Source organism: Danio rerio, chromosome 9 (genome assembly GCF_049306965.1).
Source record: "Danio rerio strain Tuebingen ecotype United States chromosome 9, GRCz12tu, whole genome shotgun sequence".
Taxonomy (NCBI): Eukaryota; Metazoa; Chordata; class Actinopteri; order Cypriniformes; family Danionidae; genus Danio; species Danio rerio.
The window spans coordinates 5,355,001-5,377,204 of NC_133184.1; the positions used below are offsets into that span (position 1 = coordinate 5,355,001).

Genomic DNA, 22,204 nt, shown 5'->3' on the forward strand with positions numbered 1-22,204 from the left:
GCTATAGTTTGCACAAGCTCACCAAAATTAGATAATAGAAGATTGAAAAAACGTTGCCTGGTCTGACGAGTCTCCATTTCTGCTGCAATATTCAGATGGTAGGGTCAGAATTTGGCATCAACAACATGACAGCATGGATCCATCCTGCCATGGATCAATGGTTCAGGCTGGTGGTGGTGGTGTAATGGTGTGGGGAAAATTTTCTTGGCACACTTTGAGCCCATTAGTACCAATTTAGTAACGTGTCAATGCCACAGCCTACCTGAGTATTGTTGCTGAGCATGTCAATCTCTCTATGACCACAGTGTATCCATCTTCTGATGGCAGGATAACACGCAATGTCATTAAGCGCGGGTCATCTCAGACTGGTTTCTTGAACATGATACCGAGTTCACTGTACTCAAATGGCCTCCACAGTCACCAGACCTCAATCTAATAGAGCACCTTTGGGATGTGGTGGAAAAGGAAATTCACATGATGCTATCATGTCAATATGGACCAAAATCTCTGAGGAATATTTCTAGTATTTTGTTGAATCTATGCCTAAGGAGTAAGGCAGTTTTGTAGGCAAAAGAGGGTCCAACCCAATACTAGTAAAGTGTACCTAATAAAGTGGCCAGTGAGTGTACATACATATTTCTCCAATTTCTGTTTAACAGGGAGACAATTTTAACACATTTCTAATCATAATAGTTTTATTAACTCATTTTTAATAACTGATTTATTTCATCTTTGTCATGATGACAGCACATCATATTTTACTAGACATTTTTCAAGACACTTCTATACAGCTTAAAGTGACATTTAAAGGCTTAACTAGGTTAATAGGGTTGACTAGGCAAGATAGGGTAATTAGGCAAGTTATTTTGTAATGATGGTTTTTTCTACAGACTATAGAAATAAAATATTGCTTAAAGGGGCTAATAATTTTGACCTTAAATGGTAAAAAAAAAAAAAAAAAAAAAAAACGGCTTTTATTTTGGCCAAAATAAAACAATTAAGACTTTCTCCAGAAGACAAAATATTATCAGACATACTGTGAAAATTTTCTTGCTCTGTTAAACAATTTCGAAAATATTTTAAAAAGAAAACAATTAAAAGGAGGGCTAATAATTCTGACTTCAACTGTACCTATACCAATACATAAATATAAAATGTAGTACTATTTATTATATAATATAGTGTTTCAAGCTACCAGTCAGTAAAAGTCAATTTGAATGGGGAAATAAATGAGAAAAAAAAAAAAAACCCGCCCGTGAACCCTAAAATAGTACATATCATGTTTATCTGCTCATCACCATGCAAAATCGTTAGACTGTTTCCAACTGACGTTCATGTATTTTCCGAAGTGGTCAGCTGAGATGCATTAGTATAGTTTTAACACACACTAGCAATACATAACTATTAGATTTTTTTTTCACAATTGCTCATTTATCAGTTAGTGCTTACTTTTAGGAAGTGGTTTCTAAAAGACTCATCTAATTCTAAAGAAACTAGTATTTTGTGTAAAACACTAGAATTATTTATTATACTAGTAACTATTAAACAGATACTAATTCTTACTAATTACATGTCAATGCTCAGTTACTAGTTACTATTCTATTACTAGGCACTTGTAACAAACTTTTAAGTTCAGTCAATAGCCCCTTTCACACATACAGACCTTTCCGGAAAATTGCCGGCAATTTTCCGGAAAGCTTGTATGTGTGAACAGGTCCTTTTTGAAAATACCGGTAAATTCGTTCTGGCTATTTTCCGGAAAGAGAAGTTGTAACATTACCGGCAATTTGCCGGAATGCTGCGCTGTGTGAATGCAGAAGGAAGATTCCCGTAATAAGCGCGTGCACGTCTAGAACGTGCTGACGTGAGACGTCTGCTTTGGCCAATCACAACAGTCAGACGCATTTACGTCCGCGCGGTTTGTGAAAATAAAAACCTTTGAATATTTTTCCAGACACATTTAGCTGCTAGAAGTTAGTCAGATCACGTTTATATGTTCTTCTTTATGCCAACTGTGTAAATAATCATCGATGACATGCTTATGATAAGCCGTTGTTTGTTTACCTTTAAGCTTTGCGTGTGCCTTTGAAACAGCCTGTGAGCGTCTGCACACGCACATATTATGAACATCTCGACATGCGAAAGTGATCCTGCGAAAGTTGTTCACAATATTGATCATCCACAGAGTTTGTAATTTAGTCAAATGTTTACAAATACAAGCGCAGCCGTTTAAAGCTCATTTGTGGTGAATGATGTCAGAATTTACCGGTATTTTGGAATGGATGTGTGAATGCTCTTTTCCGGAAAATTTCCGTAACGTCCTCGCCTGTGTGAACAGCACTTTTTTGAATATACCGGTAAAGTCGTTCCGGAAATTTTCCAGAAATTTACCGGTATCACTGTGTGAAAGGGGCTATTGACTCCTATGGAACGCTGTCTTTAAGATATCTACAATGCAATATACAATACAACTACAATTGATGTCAAGTACAATATCCCTAGTAATAGAATTATAATTAAACACTACCTATTAAACAAGTACTAGTATGTAATAAACTAGTAGTAGCATCTAATACATAAATATTATTAGCAATACTATTAGATATTTAAACAAATTAGTTGAATAATGGGTTCTGTGACTCCCTTATTAGGTTTGAGTTTAAAATTGTTACTATGCTTTCTACATTCAAGTTTATATCTATAAAACTGTTTTAGACTGCAAAAAAGTTATGCATTTTTATGTTGAATCAAATAAACTTTGCAAGTTAGGAAGAGGAAAAAATCAGCCATTGACTTTCAGTGTTTTTGTTCCTACAGATGTCAATATAAGACTGATTCAACATTCTTCAGAATATCTTGTTTTGTGTTCAATATAAGATCCATTTAAGTGCAAGCAAATGTTAAAGAAATAAAAACATTTCGGTAAAGCACTGTCTAAAACTTGGCTCAATAAAAACATCTGAAAATTCTGTGAAAACATGTCAACAGAATCTCTGAATGCAACCGAATTACCTTTAAAAACCATTAGACAAGTGCATATATATCCAAACCTCAACACTATCTCCTCCTTCCTCCCGATGGGTTTGTTTCTCTGCGTCGTTCACAGGTTCATCCAGCATCCCGCTTTGCTCTTCTCTCTTGCGAGCCACTTCTGCCCTCAAACCCTCCACCTCGGCCTTCAGTGCCAGCACATGGTAAAGAGAGATCACAGACAGCGAAGAGGAGGTAATGGCAGCGGCGACCAGCACCAAAAACAGCCAGGACAACCTTCTCCGTTCACCGCGACCTGGACCAACATCTTCAGCAGGCATGGTGGACACCTCTCTTTAAGGGAAAGATTGTTGTTAGTGAGCGAATTCTGAACATCTTTAAATCTCTAAAGTTCTCAACCCACCTCAAAACATGACTTCAGTCGGATGAAGGATCCTTGAGGTAAGGTTTATACTCTGAAAGAAGCTGGTCTGAAGGTATTAGTTACGCCTGCTGATGCCAATTCGCCTTCATGCTTCGATTTGAAAATACAGTAATCAACATCTGAAGTTCTTTCATCCAAAGTCGTCCTAAAATCATCCAACAACATCAAGGATTTGAAAGACTATCTTAATCTACTTCAAATGTTGATTACTGTAAGCTGATGTTTATATGCAGACGCAATTGAGAAAGAGTTAGCACTGAGGTCAAGCTTAGCACAAAAGCAACTGTACTCACAGAAAAAAAAGAGTCCCGTCTGCTTTAAAATCCTCAGCGAACGCTCTGGTTTTTGTATCCCTTTCCTGCCAAGCTGTCCACACCCACTGTATTAAACACTGCAGCGCAACCGAAAGTTGCTTTGTCACCACTTGCTTTGTGCCTGTTCTGACAAACGGCGTCAAAAGTGTAAAAGTAAAAACCAGATAAATGAAAACATCGAGCTTGCGTTTGTTAAACTAATAACTTATAAAAAATAACCATAAATGACGCTGACAATTGCTATTCTTGGTACAGGACCAAACTAAATATATATATATACATGTATATAAAAAGGACAGTTTCGTTCTTTTTGAAGTGGAGTTTCCAGAGTGAGAAGCAGAAACAGGAAACTATACAAACAGACTTCTAGTTATCAGAAGGGTTTGATTTCTTTTTATTGCATGTCACCACACGGAAAAAATAGAAAACGTGATTCAACTGTATGTACATGAAGGAAATGATCGGAATAGAAAATCCATAGCTCAAAACACAGATGTCGAAAGTATACGAAAAACCCCCTCCTTGCACATTCAGAAGTGAATCTATCCGCTCTGCTGTTTATTGTAAAAAGCAAATACAAAAACATGAGCAGCACTTTATATTAGTTCATATATTCAGTTTATGACGAAAATGAGACATTTGAACATACAAACTAGCCCCGGAGAACGGCTAGAACATGCCAATGGTGTGTTAGTCAAATCTAGTAAACTCTAAAGTAGTCGTTTTTAATTATTATATAATTTTCAGCATCTTTGTTTCAAAGTTAACACTCAACCACACAGACATTCAATTAGGTATCATGGCACGTCACTGTGAGTTCAACGAAAATGACATCGCAAATTAAATTTGAAGTCGAAAATGTTCTTTCTATAACGTTTAATAGGCAGTTCTCACAAATTACGCTTATGCGATCAAGAATAGAAAATTAAAAGATCATTAATCTACAAAATGCATCCAAATGCTGATGTCATTTTTTTTTCCCAGGCTTGTTTTTTTAAGGACTAATAAATGAATCTCAAGCCAAAATAAAGTGTCAAACCTTGAAAGGTGGACTTTGGAAGCCTTTTGTTTTGGAGCATATCAACATCTGCATGCAAACTGACATAGGATCACTCTGCCTTGAGATCTTTTAAACATTCAAAGGCAGTTTCAATGCATTACAATAGACGTGAGTGTAAAAGTGCATCAGAGTTAAACGAGATGTGCCGAGCGTCTAAAGCATGCAATACCTACAGACTAATTACAGACTTCAGATGTGCACACCGATCCAGCAATACATACGTAAATGGGCCAGGCTTGCAAAGTCCACCATTCATGATCACACCACCAACCACAATGAGATTAAATGAACAAACCTTGATATCTTTATCCCCTCAAAATGAAAAAAAAGTGCTGTTAATTTACTCACCAATTAAATGTTGATAACTTTATTCTCTAGTGGAAGATTTTAGCTGAAACTGTGGTCCTTGGCGATTCATAAAATGCTCGTCTCTGGCTGCCTACTGGACCAAAATAACACATACAGGCAAACTTTCGCAGTTCCTGATGATAAATGGAGGTTTTATGAAGTAAAACATCTAGTCTGTTTAACAAAATTAGCATTACTTGCAATATTACTACCTTTAATCCACATACAGACTTGATAAACTGTCCTGAGGACCAAGCTCTATGCACAGGATTTTCCAGATGCTGTTAAATACAGTAAAGAAATTTGAAAATAATGTTCAATGTTGTGTACAAACCTCAATGAATTATCAGGAGTGGCTGATTTTATTTTGAAATCACCAAGTGAGCACAATTTTATATATATATATATATATATATATATATATATATATATATATATATATATATATATATATATATATATATATATATATATATATATATATATAAATGTTTGCTGTTGTAATAATCAAAAATAAGTGTCACCAACATATTGGATGACCTAAGAGTAAGTAAATTAACTACAGATTTTTACTTTTGGGAGGATTCATCCCTTTAAAGAGTTGACTGACTGAAAGTTTTGCCATCATTTACTCTTCTAAATTAGTATGATAGTTTAATGCCAATCTAAAGAACATGTTGGTAACCATTTTAGATGGAATTTCAATTAAACTTGTCCAAAGATGATTTGCACTCAGTTTTGCCACTCTTCTATAGCCATTTGCTAGCTCTTTACAAAAAGCAGATTACAAAACAATTAGTTGTAGCTTTACATTCATGAGAGAACCTTTTCACAAAATCAGTCTAAAAAGTCAAATTTTATAACTTTCCTAGATTTAAAAAGTAGAATTGTTCCGTATTTGAATCCATTCAGTTAATCTCCAGGTCTGGAGGGAGCACTTTTAGCTTAGCTTAGCATAAACAATTGAGTCGGATTAGACCATTAGCATCTTACTTAAGCAAAAAAAAAAAAAAAACTACAAAAAAAAAGAGAGTTTTGATAATTCTCTTATTTAAATCTCGACAATTCTGTAACTACATTTTGTACTAAGACAACCTAGTTACCTAGTAGGGAACTATTTCAGGCACTGTAATATCATTGCACCTATTGCTGACATGGTACAGCAGCAAAGTTTCTTGATTATTACGCAAGAAAGAGAGTGGCTTACCCATATCAGCCTAGAAAATAGCAACCTTTCATTTTTCATCATTCTTACCACACAATGTACCTACAGAAAAGTATAGTAAAGGTTTTTTTTTTTTTTTTTTTTTTGAGGGAGATGCTAATGGTCTAATCTGATTTAATGGTTTATGCTAAGCTAAAAGTGCTCCCGTCTGACCTGAAGATAGTCTGAATGCATTTAAAAATGGTCAAATTTATCTGATTAACTCTAGACTTGCAAAATGAGCTTATTTGCAAAAGGTGGAGTGTTCCTTTAAGACACTGGTGTCAAATCCAGTTGTTGAAAGGCCGTAGCTCTGCACAGTTTAGCTTTAGCCCTAATTAAACACACCCAATCATCCTAGCTGAGTCAGTTAGGCTTGGTTATACCTACAGGTAAGTGCGTTGAAGCAGGGTTGGAACTAAACTGTGCAGAGCTGTGGCCCTGCATGAAATGGATTTGACGCCCGTGCTTTAAACATAAATGATGAGCAAATGATGGCAATTTTCATTTAGTGAATAAATGCTTTGAATAATCATAAATGTTTCTGCTTGGAAACTACAGACAACGAAAGATAAATGTCAGCGCAACAATCACCAATGGGCAGGTGTTCTAACGTGATCCAAACAAAACAGGTCTGATATGAAGCGCTTGACCTGATTAAAAGAAGGGAAACGTCTTATTTACAAGTTGTGCAAATGGACTGTGCTTGGAACTCTGTCAAGCAGCTGTTATGTGCGATTTCACACTTACTTCTAAGCCTGAGAGAGAGTAAACATACTTTTAGGCTTGTCGTGTTGGTGTTTTCATACAGTGCTCACAGTGTCCTGCAGCCCACATGAAAATCAGCATAGAAATCTGTACTTCCACACACAGCTCCATATGCAAATCCAAAGAACATGGGATCAAATCACAATGAGCCGATTTCCTGAGTGGATTTTAAACCTTCAGTAAAAAAAGAAGGCAGTGTGATAAAAAATAAAGCTCCAATACATTACAGCCGGGCACAGATTGACTGCATGAAATGTCAGACAAAAAAAATGAGTGAACTAGATAAGTTGCCCCAAGTCCGTATTCACAATTCAAAAGGCAAAAATATGATTTGAATGAGCCCTGTTCCGTTTTAAAATAAAGTGTGTGTATATATTACATATAAACAAAATAAATACAAATAGAGCTTAAGTTTTGTTTAGTAGTTTAAGAGAGCTATTCAGTTTAGTAGTCCTAAGACTTTTTGGAATAGTAGCTTATCATTTAGGAGTAAAATAACATCTGTGATTAAAGTTAATTACAAAGACAAACCTCCATTTGAATCTGCTTTGTGTTTTTTTAAGGCGGAAATCAAAACCCATATTTGGCAACCATTTTACCAGTTTAGGATTTTTTTTATGCAAGTAAATTTAACCACAGACATTACTTTAATAATTAAAAGTATAGTCTATGGAGTCAAGCTACTGCCACATATACTTGCAAAATAAAAGTACATTTTAAACTGCAACTGCAATGCTCAATTTCATTTGCCTCTCAATCAAACGTGAGTTTGTGATGCTGTTTTCACTTTGCACTTCACATTTTTATACGTTTTACTTTGTGGCCCTGATTTGACAAAGGAGCAGATTCAAGGGAACTTGGGCGTTTACGGCAGGCCCAGATCTTCCTCCATTTAAGGCGACATCATCACCTGGAGACACTATATCACAGAGGTGTTGTCTTACAGCCCAGTAGGTCCGGACCTGCCATAAACGCCAAAGTTATATTTTAAATATGGTTTTTGAATATAGTTTTTTTTTTTTGCATATATATATATATATATATATATATATATATATATATATATATATATATATATATATATATATATATATATATACATATACATACATACATACATATATACATACATACATACATACATACATACATACATACATATATATATATATATATATATATATATATATATATATATATATATATATACACACACACATACTTTTTATTCCACTGCTCTATTTTTATTTGCCGTGCTTTGCAGTATTTCTTAAAAATACACTTTTGCTTTGCGATTTTTGGAGATTTGCATTTATCTATTTATTTTTGCTTAATACTTTTTTTTTTTTTTTTTTTTGCAAAACTTACTTTTATTTTGCAAGTATATATTTGGCAATAGATTGACTCCATACTAGTCAACCCAAAATGAAAATTCTGTCATTGTTTACTCACCCTGTTTCAGACATATCCAAAGCTTCTTCTGTTGAACACACATTAATATATTTAGACATTTCAAAATCATCATTGGTGACTATGGTTGCCATCATATTTCAACATTTTTCTTGTTTAACTAAAAAAAACAAAATAAAGAAAAACACATAACCTAGCAAGCATTTTTTGTTTAAAAAAAAAGATGTCTAATAGATGTCTAATAGACATCTAAACATAGTCGTCTTGGCTAAAACAAGGCTAAATTAAGTCTGTCAGTGAAAATCTAATTGACGTATAATAAGAGGCCAAAACTAGAATAGTCATCAACTAAACAGAAATGAATGACTACACATATAGAGTCTGTCTAATCTGTCTATTTGACGACTAGTCTAGTTTTGGGCTATTCTTAGATGTCTACTAGATTTTCACTGGCAGCCCAAGTTTAGCCTTGTTTTAGCCAGGCTCTCTACGTTTAGATGTCTATTAGATGTCTATTAAACACAAAAATGTTTGCCGGGATGGGTCTAAAACTAAATAAGGGTGAGTAAATTTTTGCTTTTTGGGTTAAGTAGTCCTTTACTTTAACAATTTAAATGTAAAACTGAACAGTTTAAGTTAAGAAAATAGTTAGGTGTTTTGCACTTTCCAATTGCATTTTAGGTACCTATTAGTGAACTTTCAAGGGCTTAAATTCCTTGAAGAAAAAAAAAAAGGGTGCTGAATGCATGAGGTGTAACATACAAACTGACCAAAAGAAAAGTTTTCTGAAGGCTTCAAAAATGCAGTCTTCTCTATTAAAATAACTGAACGTAAATAAGGAACTCTTGATGTATGATCGACAGAAAAAAAAGAGCTTTATACGAAGTTGGGGGACGAAAAAGGATTAACAAAATGTGAGAAACAAATTGTACATTCTATTCAAGAGGGTCCCGATTTAGCGCAGTAGTTCCTGTTCTAGATTATGGTGACGCTGGCAGTCCCCTGGGTCGTCTCTTCACGTGCATGGCTTTTAAGCAGCTCCTTCATAAACTGCTCTAGGGCAGAAAAATAACCTTGGCACTGCCATGTGTCGTTGTGCGTGCCCTCTGGAAAAATGGCAAGGCGTTTAGTCCGAGATGGAGACAGCTCGTACAGCTGCTTCATCATCACCGGCGGGATGAGCTGGTCTGATAAGCCCGAGATGAAGAGCGATGGCATGCGGCAGGGCACCACGTGTCTATACGACAGGAACTTGTTCTTGTAGCACCAGAGCGGTAGGTAGCGCATGGGGAAAAAGGAGAAGAGGGTGGCCGCCATGTGCGGGATGCTCAAAAAAGTGTTTTCTACCATGATGGCGGCCACTCGGTGCGGGTTGCATGATGCCAAGCGAATGGCTACCGCACCGCCCAAAGATCGGCCAAACAGCACAACTTTTGTTTTGTCGATGTCCGGCCGGGTCATGACGTAATCCAACGTAGCCTCTGCATCCTGGTAGAGTCCATCTTCGCTGGGATCTCCTTCGCTTTTTCCGTAGCCTCTATAGTCCACCAGAACCACGTTGGCCTTTAGGTTGACCAGCATGAGGAGAGCGTTTGGGACACGATGGCCGATATTCCCAGCGTTTCCATGAAAGTATAAAATTGTAGGAGCGCCGGCTGGGTTTTCACCAGTGTAACGAAGCAGGATGAGATTGAGCCGGATGCCATCTTTGGTGCGGATGTACACATTCTCGTGCGGGATTCCTGTGGGCATGGGAACGTACAGACGCGAGGATGAGGGCTGGTCAGGGAAGTAGAGAAGCACGTCCTGGAACTTGTACAGGATGCCGGCTAACGATGCCAGGATGAGTCCCAGCAGGACGAAGCCGCCGTACAGGTGGAAGGTGAGAATCAGGGCCAGCAGGGAGACGCGGCAGAATCCCCATGACCATGCGCACACGCTCAGCAAACACGCCTCCAGTGGCCCCCACAACCTCCAGGGCTTCTCCATGACAAACCGGATGACAAGAGAGTTTTCAAACTCACTGCAGACGTAATCTAGGAAAACATAGAATGGTTAGTTTGAAGGGGTGGATGGTATTTAGAGAAATAGTGGAGATTTTACTTATTTTGGCTCATTTTAAGAACATTATTCTAAAGGGACGTAACGGTATCAGAATTACACGGTACGATAATACCTCGGTATGAATGGTACGGTACGGTATTTATTGAATCATTTACAGGAAAAAACTAAACTAATGAAAAGACTCGAAAAAAGTGCCAAAAGTGTTTATTTACCTTAGCACTGAACATATCAGTGACATACAAATTAGCCATCTATCTGTAAGCTTTGAAACAGGAACTTCAATTTTTCAATTTTAATAACAAAAAATTATTAAACCATGTAAAAAAAAAAAAAGTTTAAATTTAGTATTGTTAAAAACTCATCACATTCAACATTTAATCACTCACTCACTTAGATAGAGATGTTTTTTTTTATTTTTTATTATCATATAACTATAATCTGGTAAATGTTGGGATCTCTGGGCATGTCCCCTGCAACAGAAAAAAAACCCTCTCATTTAGGACTGAGGTTTCTGTGACAGAGGGATATGATTTAGCCAAGGTTGACAGCAGTGGGTAACGTTGTGCATTGTCTTTCCACCAATTGAGAGGACAAGCCATGAGTGAGATAGAGGTCTCTTTGCGGTACAAGTCAATGTCTGCATCAATCTAACAAGTGTGCTGTGTTCTGCAGTCCCTATGACTGTTTTTAGTCGTATTCCCCGACTTATATTTCACCACAGTCTGGCAGTGCCTGCATAATGTTTTTTTCTTTGTCACCTTTTCTCCTTTCTCGTATCTTTTAGAAAGAAATCGAAATGCTTCCACACATCCGATTTAAAACCCGCTTTAGATTCGATCATTTCCAGCTCTTTTTCTTCCCCACTACTAGCAACACACCTCATTTCCGCATTACTGGATCTGTAGTGACAACAGACCGCAAAGGATGATGGCCACGCCTAGGCTGATGGGAATTGTAGTTCCCGCTACCTCCCGTTCGCTTCATTCGCCTAAGTAAACTTTTCTCAGAAATATAGTTTTATTGAGTCATGCGACTACGGTAATATTGAAAAAAATTACTATTGCGGTATGACGGTATTTACAATATTGTTACATCCCTATTATTCTAAAATAACTTCTGTTCTTCGGGGTGGTAAATAATTGCATAGTTGCAATCTAAACAACTACATTCTCACCCAAAAAAAAAAAAAAAGCCTTTAAAAGTACATTATGTTGTCCAAGAGCAGCAATATTTGTCAAACTGTAGAGTGTCCTCTGCTTGTCTCTGTATGAGGGCGGAGTAATACACAAGGGTGAAGAACCTGTACGAGTGCCGTTACTGCAGAATATCACACAACTATCAGCCAATCAGATTCAAGGACCAGACAGAACTTTTGTGTATAGGCTGCTGAACAATATATCATCACAATTTGTGTATCCGCAATAGTCACATTGCAGGATTCGATTATGAAAGATTAAAAGATAAAGATATTATTAAATACTGCATTTTAAAATTATTTATTTTCCCAGAGATGGGTTGCGGCTGGAAGGGCATCCGCTGCGTAAAAACTTGCTGGATAAGTTGGCGGTTCATTCCGCTGTGGCGACCCCGGATTAATAAAGGGACTAAGCTGACAAGAAAATGAATGAATGAAAATTATTTACAAATGATGGCCTTGTTTTTTTACGTTTGATTGTTCAATCTGTACTTGAATACTGTTACATTCCTCATAAAACCATAAAGCGCTGTTTATTTCACTTTTATTTTGCTATGTTATTGATATATGCTTATAATAATGTATTATAGTTTATGGAAATGCACTGCAAGACTTGATCATCTCAGTTTAAATAAAAAAAATCTTTTTAAATAGAGCTATTTAAATCACCTGGAGAAGTAATATTCATATCGCTATACGTAAAACAAAATATCTCAATGTCAGATTTTTCCAATATCGTGCAGAAGTAATATGATAAATGATAAATTGTGGAGCAGAAAACGGGAAAATGTTTTGAATACCACAAATTACCAGCATTTGCATACATTTAGGGACTATGGAAAACATAGGCTGATTAAACAAATGTAACTGAGCTATTCCAGAGTTATGGATGTGACATTTGCAGTGAAAACTCAAAACATAAATTCGCATGGAAAGTATACGTTAACATTATATTGAAACTTTTGTTTACATTTTCGAGAACAACTGACCACGGTGTTGTGTGATCAGAAAAATATCACTCTGTAAACATGTTTTGTACTTTAAATGAGGCAAATGAACATGCGTTATAGATGTGACAAAAAAAAAAAAGTCTGCAGGTTCACAGTATACTTTGTAGAAATTCTGTGAATTAAAGGTGCAGTAGGTGATTGTCATCAGAAACATGTTTTGTTGTGCTGGTTGAAAGTCTCTTCACGGTCCAATAGTAATGATTACAGTAAATGATCTAAATGTATTTATATGTATTTTTATATACTGGATAAGGCATAAAACTAAAAAATGTTCATCTATTTAAATATTGTCGGGCCGACATCTCGCATAATTCTGATAAGTAGCTCAAACTGTCTGTCAACAAATGCAGATTTGGACTTTTGCGCATCTCTGTTCATGCATATCCACCATTAGCGTGTGCATGCATAGATGAGCGGCACGCATTCACGAAACGTGTATATAAACCAATGTTTTTGCAGACCATATTAGGATGAAATTTTGGGATTTTTAAATAATTTGAAAGAAACACAAATCGGTGCTCGGAAAAGTAATTAAGCAAGACAGTTTTTTATTTACATAAATAAGTGTCTAAATATACAGATCTCTTATTTTATAAAAAAAAGAAAAAAGAAGAAGAACCGTTTGAATAGTTCTGCTCCTAAACACTGGAATACGCATTATAAATAATAATGTTTATGAAATAAAGTTCAGTATCTATATTATTTCTGTCTTTAAAGTCAGTTAAATCAACATTTAAAAGCTAAATGGCATAAGATCTTTTTTTAAGTTTATGCGAAATAATTTACATTAATTTACATATTTAATTGACAGACATGTCAAGAATAAAACAAATGAATTTCGTTCAGTTTCCTAGAAAACAAGATTAGCCTACATGTCTTCATTTTGCATGTCAAGTAAATGTATTTTGATTTAACTTTTTCTTCTATCGCATGTAACAGGACTTTAAGAAGTTAATAGTCTGATTAAAAACCTTAAGGTCCTAAATTGTGACAAATTAGACAAGTTTTAAACCAACATAAACCTTGAAATACCATAGCCCTCCGATCACTGCTGCAGCACTGTATTTTTCTTTAAAGAATCAGATTAAGAGCATGAGGGTATTCTGTTTATACAACTTGTTATAGCTTCCCCCCCAAAATATAACACTGTATATGGAAAGCATCGTCAATGCACCGTGATGCACCGAGATATCGAATCGAACCGAATCGAAGGCATGATAATCGTAACCGAACCGAACCGTGAGACCAGTATAGGTTCACACCTCTAGGGTATTGTGAGTGATCTAAACACATCGGGACACATTCTTTAAGGCATTATCTGATGATTATCTTTTGACTGTGATGTGAAAATTGTTGCTAGTCATTGGCTGCTAATGTGATTTCCCCATTTATAATTTGCAAAGAACTTTTTTTTCTGAGATTATATTATTAAATAGAAAGTCTGAATGTCCAACTTTACCTAAATCAGAATGTATGTCTGTCTGGAATTGAGGTAAAGTTGGTTTAATATTCACAAATTCGTTCAGTGGCAACTAGTGACATGCTCCTTATATTGTTTACCATGGTACTATGAATATTCGGACTGAAATCACATGCATGACTTCAAGACATGAGCACTAACGTTATTTACTCAACAGTGAACAATGTTGTTATTTGATAGTCATTGGCTGCTTATATGATTTCGCTATTTTGAAACTGCAAAGAATACTATTCTGAAATTATACTATTAATTGTTAAGGAGAAAGTCCGAATGTGTGAATATAAAACCAACTTTACCTCACTCCAGTCTGGAGCCCACAGGCTGTTTAGGGGCCAGGTCCAGTCTTGATCACTCAACTACACAAGAATGCAGATGAAACCTGCATTCCCTCGCAAAATTTACTTATTATTTAGACATTTAGAATTATTTATTTCCCATATTAACATTACTTTCGAAATGCAACGCGATAAAAAACGAGCCTGACCCCAATAACACGCCATACAGTAAACGGCAGATCCGCACTAAATCCCTTCATGTTTCGCTTTACTACCAGCTGTTGTCATTGTAAGGGAGAAACACCCCGAAGTCCAAACTAAGCTGACAGGAATCATAAATGTGACGATGACAGATTGATTTTGACAGCAGCGTTTCCCCCCTCTGGACTTTATGTACAGTACACAGCTAATTCAGCTGCTAGCAATGTCTAGCACACATCTGCTGACAGCCTGATACGAAACTACTCACATCTAGCGCATTCTTCAGCGGCACATCTTCAGGGAGCTGGGTTTACGAGCAGGGCAAACGGTCATCTATACGAACATCCCGTCAAACGACAGCTGATACACTGTGGCTAGCAGCAAATCTAGCCGGACGGCTGCTGATGACACCGGTGTCGCTTCGAGGAAGTTCCGGGCGGAAACAGCGGAACCTTCTGCTGACGCACAACACGTTCTGCCACCTCAGTGGTTCTTCGGCGTTCGTTACGTTTCCAGTACACATAAAATTAATAAATTGTAAACTTATATGTGTTAAAAACACACGTGCCAGCTTGCGAAAATGAAAATCTAGCAAATTGTGTATAATAAAAAATGAATAGTGAAAATATAGCTAACGTTAACACAATTAGCAAAAAGCAGGATGATACTAAATTAAATATGTGAGCTCAGTAATCAGAAAGAAGATCTAATTCAAAATAAAATCTCAACTAATCTTAGTGTTAAACCAGAGTTTAAGGAAAAATAACCATGATTTTATTATAATAAGTGGTAACCAAGTTTATTTAACATTGATTAAAGACCATTTGTATCAGTACATTTTTTTTCTATAAATGCCATATTTGAACTACAATGCTGCAAGCTATTTTGACATGATTGAACTTTTTTTCAGACTTTTTGTCTGGTAAAATATGGTTAAGTAAAAAAAAAAAAAAAAAACTATTGCACAAAGCCTAGGCTGGTAAGTTTGTGTTAAATTTGAGAAAAGTTTTCTTTGTCAAAATTGCCATTGGTTCCTAATATTTTATTCAATTTATATGCATTCTAATAACTTTTATTATATTATTATATTAAGGTTTTGAATAGTCAGTTACCAAGTAAATAGGGGTTTTAAATAAAAAGTAAATACTCACACATTCATTTGCTTTTAATATAGCGCTTTTAAATTGTTAAAATCTTTTGAGCTGTTTGTGAAACTGTTATAAAAAAAACTGTTGATTCATTTGCATTCATATAATATTTGCTTTAATCATTTTATAATTTTGCCTTCTCAGCCTTTTGCCATATAACTGTATTTAAAAACACAATATTTTTGATATTTATCTGTCTGTCTGTCTGTCCGTCTGTCCGTCTATATCTGGTTTCTATCATGTAGCTGGTTCATGTTACACAGATGTTCTAGTGTTCCTAAGTTTTTCTCCATTGGTTTGGCTCATTTCTTGAAACAGAAATTCTCATAACAGTATGGACAAACCTCCAAACCACTTGGCAATTGTTCACAACAGACTTGAATTTCTCATTAATTTCATCAAATTGCAAATGTCTAAGTTCATCATTGCAAACGATTAAGTACAGGTAGCCGACATTTAGCATTTTTCATTACAATTACCAAGTGAATAGATCTTGTTGATCTGAACTGATTGTTAATTCTCAGTCTAATGGTTGTTCTCTCCAAAATATGTCAGAGTCATTTTATTATATAGGTCATTACATGCACAATAATCTGTTCAATTGTCAAAATTACAGTAGTCAAGACCCTAATACCATGAATACCATACAATAGGTGAACCCTTGAAACATTTGATTATGAGTTATTACAGCTATTTATTTTTTATTTTCCCCCCTTTTTGCTCTGATATATGGAAGTTACTTTGTGTGTGGTTGATCATTACAATTAAAAAAAGGAGTCACCATTTCCTTGGCAGTATGAGTGCAGTGTGTGACTTCAAACCTTGGAGGCTACTCTTACCCTAAAATCCTATTTCTTTTTTCAGTTTTATACACAATTGTATTCTGTTAGCTAGACAAAAACAGTACAGTAACCATTGTCCATGTAGGACTGGGCTAAGACTGTAAGGTGGACATGAGGGATATTTTAGTGGTCCTTTGCCATAATGACAAAACATTTTGACTTGCAGTGCTTACACTATGCTAAAGGGACGAAGCATTTTGGAGGCACTGACTGTTTAAATGAGAAGGCAATTTAGTTTTGACACATAAGTGAACTGTTTTAGGAAAGGTATGAGTTTTTGCAAGTGAGCTATAGTGTTTTACTAAACTGTAACACTGATTTGGCAAATAATCTTGGAATTTTGAGAATGTAATTTCTGTTTTAAGAAATGAGTCAACCCAATGGAGAAAAACTGTAATAGATTTGTATTAAGGTAGTTATTTGCAATAAAATCAGGACGTGATTGTGTCTGTGGGAGGTCAGGTGGAATTTTCAGACTGTGAGCTCATGATCTCGTGCAGACTTTAGCTTCAAACGAGATTACTGGTCCAAGATGACAGACGTTTTTACTTCACTTTTCTAAAGTGGACGTAAGTGGAAATTAAAAAAAAAAAAAGAAAAAAAAGTACAGTCTAACCGTGAAACCAACAAACCCACATTTCTTCCTTCCTGATTTTTGGTGATTTGCATTTAAATTTCCTACATGCACGCTTGCAGCGAATTGTAGTCAAAGTGATAATTTGAATACACAAATAATACAGCTATATAATATTACATCCAAACTAAATATTGAATGACATAACAGGGCACAACAATAAGGACTGCCCGATGGTCAATTGCATATAAACAGTCTTAGAATCGAGAAACAATTTGTGCTTTTAAGTCTTTGAATGTTACCTTTTCTATGAAGTCATAAACACCATATTGCTTTTTGGTTCCTTTTATCTCATTGGATGTTGTGAGCACGTTATTTTTGTCCACAACCTGGTAAAAAAACATACAGCGAAGAAACGGTAACATTAAATTACAAGGCTAAAAGAAAATATCTGTTTGTAACGTTGTGAAAACAAATATTTACATGGGTACAACACGATGAAAAAAATGAAGTGATGTTTTGCATAGTTTGCCGTCACTTTTAAGTCAGACAACTTTTGTTTTGCAATAAAATACATGCACATATTCCATTCTGCTTTATTTTACTGCTAACTATTTTAACATTTTTTAAATATTTAAATTTTAGATTCACAGGCATTACTTTTGGCACATTATTTAAAAAAAAATGTGGCTAAGAATTAGCAATTTATTTATTTTTTGGTTGGGGCCAGTGAACATTTGGCAGGCAAGTTACAATCTGAACCACTGGTCCAATCAGGCCAAAAGAAAATATCCTTACTGTTGAACCCTGCATAAAATCCTGTCTTATGGTAAATTAGTCTACACTTGAATTCAGAATTATTGCCACCCCCCCCCCCCCCCCCATATTAAAAGAAGAAAAAATAGTTATTAGGAATTACTTAAAACTATCATATGTAAGATTACAAAAATTTGGTATTAGCTCTAAGATTATGCAGTATCCACACAAATACTGTACTCTCAAACTGGCAAAACACAGTCCATTTTTGTCAGCTGACTTTACCTTTGTCCTTTTTGTCTTGTTAATATCTTTGAAAGCTTCTGTTATCCTTCAGCTGCGCCTGTCCGGTTGATCAGGTCTGACCTGTATGTAAGCATGTACTTCAAAGCTAAATTGAGATTCAAAGGCTATGTATATTTATAATATATTTAACATTATTAACACATCAAATTACAGTATTTATTATTATGAATTTTATTATATCACAACAGTAGAATTACATTACTGTTAAGTTTATTATTAAAATGTAGTCTTTACAATTTGATAATCATGGTAATCATTCTCAGTATTATTATTATTAAGAATTATAAATAGGCAGGCAAGGCAAGTTTATTTCTATAACACATTTCATACACAATATTAATTCAAAGTGCTTTACGTAAACAAGAAAAAATATACATAAAATACAAGTATAAAAAAATGAAAACAAAGAATAAAAATGATTAAAACAGATTAAAATGTGTTTTAAAGAAATATAAAATAAAATAAAGACATACTAGTGTGATCTGTTGGACGTTGCACAGTGCTCATTCAGTAAATGCACAGCTAAACAGATCTGTTTTCAGTCTTGATTTGAATGTACCTAATGTTGGAGCCCATCTGATCATTTCTGGATGTTGATTTCAGCAGCAGAGGGTGCTGTAACTGAAGGCGGATTCACCCTGCTTTTGACTGAATTTGATCCTTAAGATCTGAGTGATCTGCTAGATTTGTTTTCAGTGAGCATATCTGTAATGCATTAGGGTCCTAGGCCATTAAGTCATTTATAGGCAAGTAGTAATACTTTAAAATCTATTCTGAATGTAACTAGGAGCAAGTAAAGACCTGAGGACAGATGTGGCATGCTCTGATTTTCTCGTTCTGGTAAGAAATCTTTGAAGCAATGTTCTGGATGAGCTTACTGTCTCTTTGGAAAGGCCAGTGAGAAGTCCATTACTGTAATCCATCCTGCTGGTGATGAAGCATGAGCAAGTTTTTTAAGTAATCAGTGGGAACTGCTACTGCTGGTGTCGTTGTAGCAGTAGTAGTAGTAGTCGTTGTTGGTGTTGTGGTAGTAGTCATTGTAGTAGTATCGATTGTAATTGTGATTTATTGAAGCATTAGTTGCTGTAGTTGATGTCGTTGGTATAGTGGTAGCAGAAGTAGTAAAAGTGTCATTGTAGCAGTAGCAATCGTTGTTGGTGTAGTAGTACCAGTAGTAGATGTCGTTGATGTAGATGTTGTAGTAGCAGTGATTGCGGTAGTAGTAGTAGTAGACGTTGTATTAGTTGTAGCAGACGCTGTAGTATCAGTAGTGGTAGTCATTGTTGTGGTAGTATCAGCAGTAGTAGATATTATAGTAGTAATAGTTGTGGTTGTGACTGTAGTAGCAGCAATAGTAGTTGTAATATAAGTAACTTTCTGTAGTAGTAGTAGTTAGTGTAGTACTTGTGATTTATTATCATTGTCATTTATTATTACTAGGGATGTAACGGTATCAGAATTTCACGGTACGGTAATACCTCGGTATGAATGTCACGGTACGGTATTTATTGCATCATTTAAAGGAAAAAACAAAACTTATGAAAATACTCCAAAAAAGTGCCAAAAGTGTCAATGACATACAAATTAGCCATCTATCTGTAAGCTTTGAAACAGAAACTTCAATTTTAATAACAAAAAAATATTAAACCATGTAAAAAAAATAAAGTTTCAATTTAGTATTGTTGAAAACTCATCACATTCAACATTTAATCACTCACTCACTTAGATAGAGATGGGTTTAAAGGAAAATTATCATATAAATATAATCTGGTAAAAGCTGGTATCTCTGGGCATTTACAATGTCCTCTGCAACAGAAAAAAACCCTCTCATTTGGGACTGAGGTTTCTGGGACAAGAGAAATATGACTTGGCCCAGGTTGACGGCAGTGGGTAACGTTGTGCATTGTCTTTCCCCCACTTGAGAGGACAAACCATGAGTAAGATAGAGGTCTCATGTCTGCATCAATCTGAACAGTGTGCTGACAACACCGCTATTCAGTACTCGCACGACAACACAGCTGATAAGAACTCGCGGGACAACACCGCTATTCAGTACGCGCGCGGCGACAACACCCGCTTTAGAGTTTTCCAGCTATTTTTCATCCCCGCTTCTAGCAGCACACTCCATTTCCGCATTACTGGATCTGTAGCGACAACAGACCGCAAGGGATGATGGTCAAGCATGGGCTGATGGGAATTGTAGTTTTCGCTACCTCCCGTTCGCTTCATTCGCCTGAACAAATTTTCTCAGAAGACCTATAGTTTTACCGAGTCATGCAACTTCGGTAATATCGAAAAAAAATAATATTGCGGTATGACGGTATTTACAATACCGTTACATCCCTAATTATTACTGTTGTCCTTTCTTTTTTTTTACTGTCATTATTACTATCATACATTACTAAGCATTGTTGTTACTCCCTAACTCTGACTGGTTTCTTTTTTATCTGTTTTACTTGTATCTGCGATACTTGATTCATTTATTGGCTGATATTGTTCCTAATGTATGTAATCTGACCTTTCCACCAACCTTTACATGGACACACACACACATACACAGACACACACACACACACACACACACACACACACACACACACACACACACACACACACACACACACACACACACACCTAACAGTACCTGACTATATTGTTTTTGTTTTGTTTTTTATTGTTGTTTTATTATGTTTTTTTTGTTGCAGTTTTTTTTGTATTTGTATGATCCCAATTTATGTACCTTTTTGCATATTCTAATAATAATAAAAAAAAATATATATATATATATATATATATATATATATATATATATATATATATATATATATATATATATATATATATATATATATATATATATATAAGTAATCAGTGGAAACAAGGCCTCTATTTTTATAAATCTTAATTCTTGTTTTTGAGATGAAAGTATGCTGATTTAGTTATTAAAGTAATAATTCATAATAATACTTATTAAAAGTAGCAAGGCAGCTGATGGGTTTCAGCCATACATTATTGCTTCAGTGACAAATTTTATTTGCATTTAGTTTAGATTTTATTTCCTTACCCTAACCACTTACAGTATTTGACGTTGTGTCTTTGTAATATTTCTATAATTTGATACATTTTGTTAAATGACAGCAATAAAATATTTTTAATATTTAGTCTTGGTGATTTTCTTATGATTTATCTGTCTCTACTTGTGTATGTTAACAAATAAATACAAAGGAATTATAATTCTCAAAACTATATTAAGTTCCTAAAAATTTTGGTCGTGGGTTGATGCATGTAAAAACGTGGGTCCCATGGCCAAACCAGTTGAGAACCACTGACTTCATGGTAAAATATTTTAAATAAAGCTGATGACCTCATAAATCTGAAATCCCCATGAAATACAAAAAATAAAAATAAATAAATAAAATAATCAAAAGAAGCAAAACCACTCGCACACACAATAAACCAGACAATATTTGATATTTCATCAGAACACAACTTTAATCATTTTAGCAGTATAATCATACCTTCGAAAAGATCATAACTTGTGAGATTGTTTTATAAATTATTTCATCAAAGTTGCTTGTAAAAAAATTAAATAGGTTACTCAACTAAATCATCTATAATATTACAATATACCGGTAGTATATAATATTTTTTTTTCAGTAGTCATAGTCATAATGTTATCTCTATATGCCTTTAAACCTTTATCTTTTTTTTCTCTCTTAAAGTCATTGCTTTGCACGTATACCATCACACAGCATCACAGCCTGCAGGTGCCAAGGTTGTGACCAAGAGGACAGTCCTTGAGATGAAAACCACTCCGTCTCTCAGTATCGATCT

General features: G+C 35.2%; 2 protein-coding genes across 17 annotated transcripts in view; both read right to left on the minus strand.

Moving 5' to 3' along the window:
* tnfsf13b (TNF superfamily member 13b) overlaps window positions 1–10,503 on the minus strand; it is a 17,884-nt gene extending 7,381 nt beyond the window's left edge. For 2 of the 15 annotated variants that reach the window (XM_073912017.1, XM_073912010.1), the window contains exons 1-6: window positions 7,120–7,458; window positions 5,350–5,418; window positions 5,138–5,231; window positions 3,709–3,850; window positions 3,395–3,560; window positions 3,051–3,324 (exon numbers count right to left, since the gene is read on the minus strand). In XM_073912017.1, the coding sequence (XP_073768118.1) occupies window positions 3,051–3,311 (261 nt within the window). In that variant the 5' untranslated portion in view covers window positions 3,312–3,324; window positions 3,395–3,560; window positions 3,709–3,850; ... (1 more) ...; window positions 5,350–5,418; window positions 7,120–7,458. 15 annotated transcript variants of the gene reach the window in all.
* abhd13 (abhydrolase domain containing 13) lies at window positions 8,351–15,181 on the minus strand. 2 transcript variants are annotated; one of them, XR_011016727.2, is made up of 3 exons: window positions 15,013–15,170; window positions 9,043–10,555; window positions 8,351–8,768 (listed from the first exon to the last, which is right to left on the minus strand). XR_011016727.2 is itself a non-coding variant. In NM_001037685.2 (2 exon segments), a coding segment is annotated over 1 exon segment (1,014 nt). In that variant the 5' UTR covers window positions 10,509–10,555; window positions 15,013–15,181; the 3' UTR covers window positions 9,378–9,494.
* Between the last annotated feature and the right edge of the window lie 7,023 nt (window positions 15,182–22,204).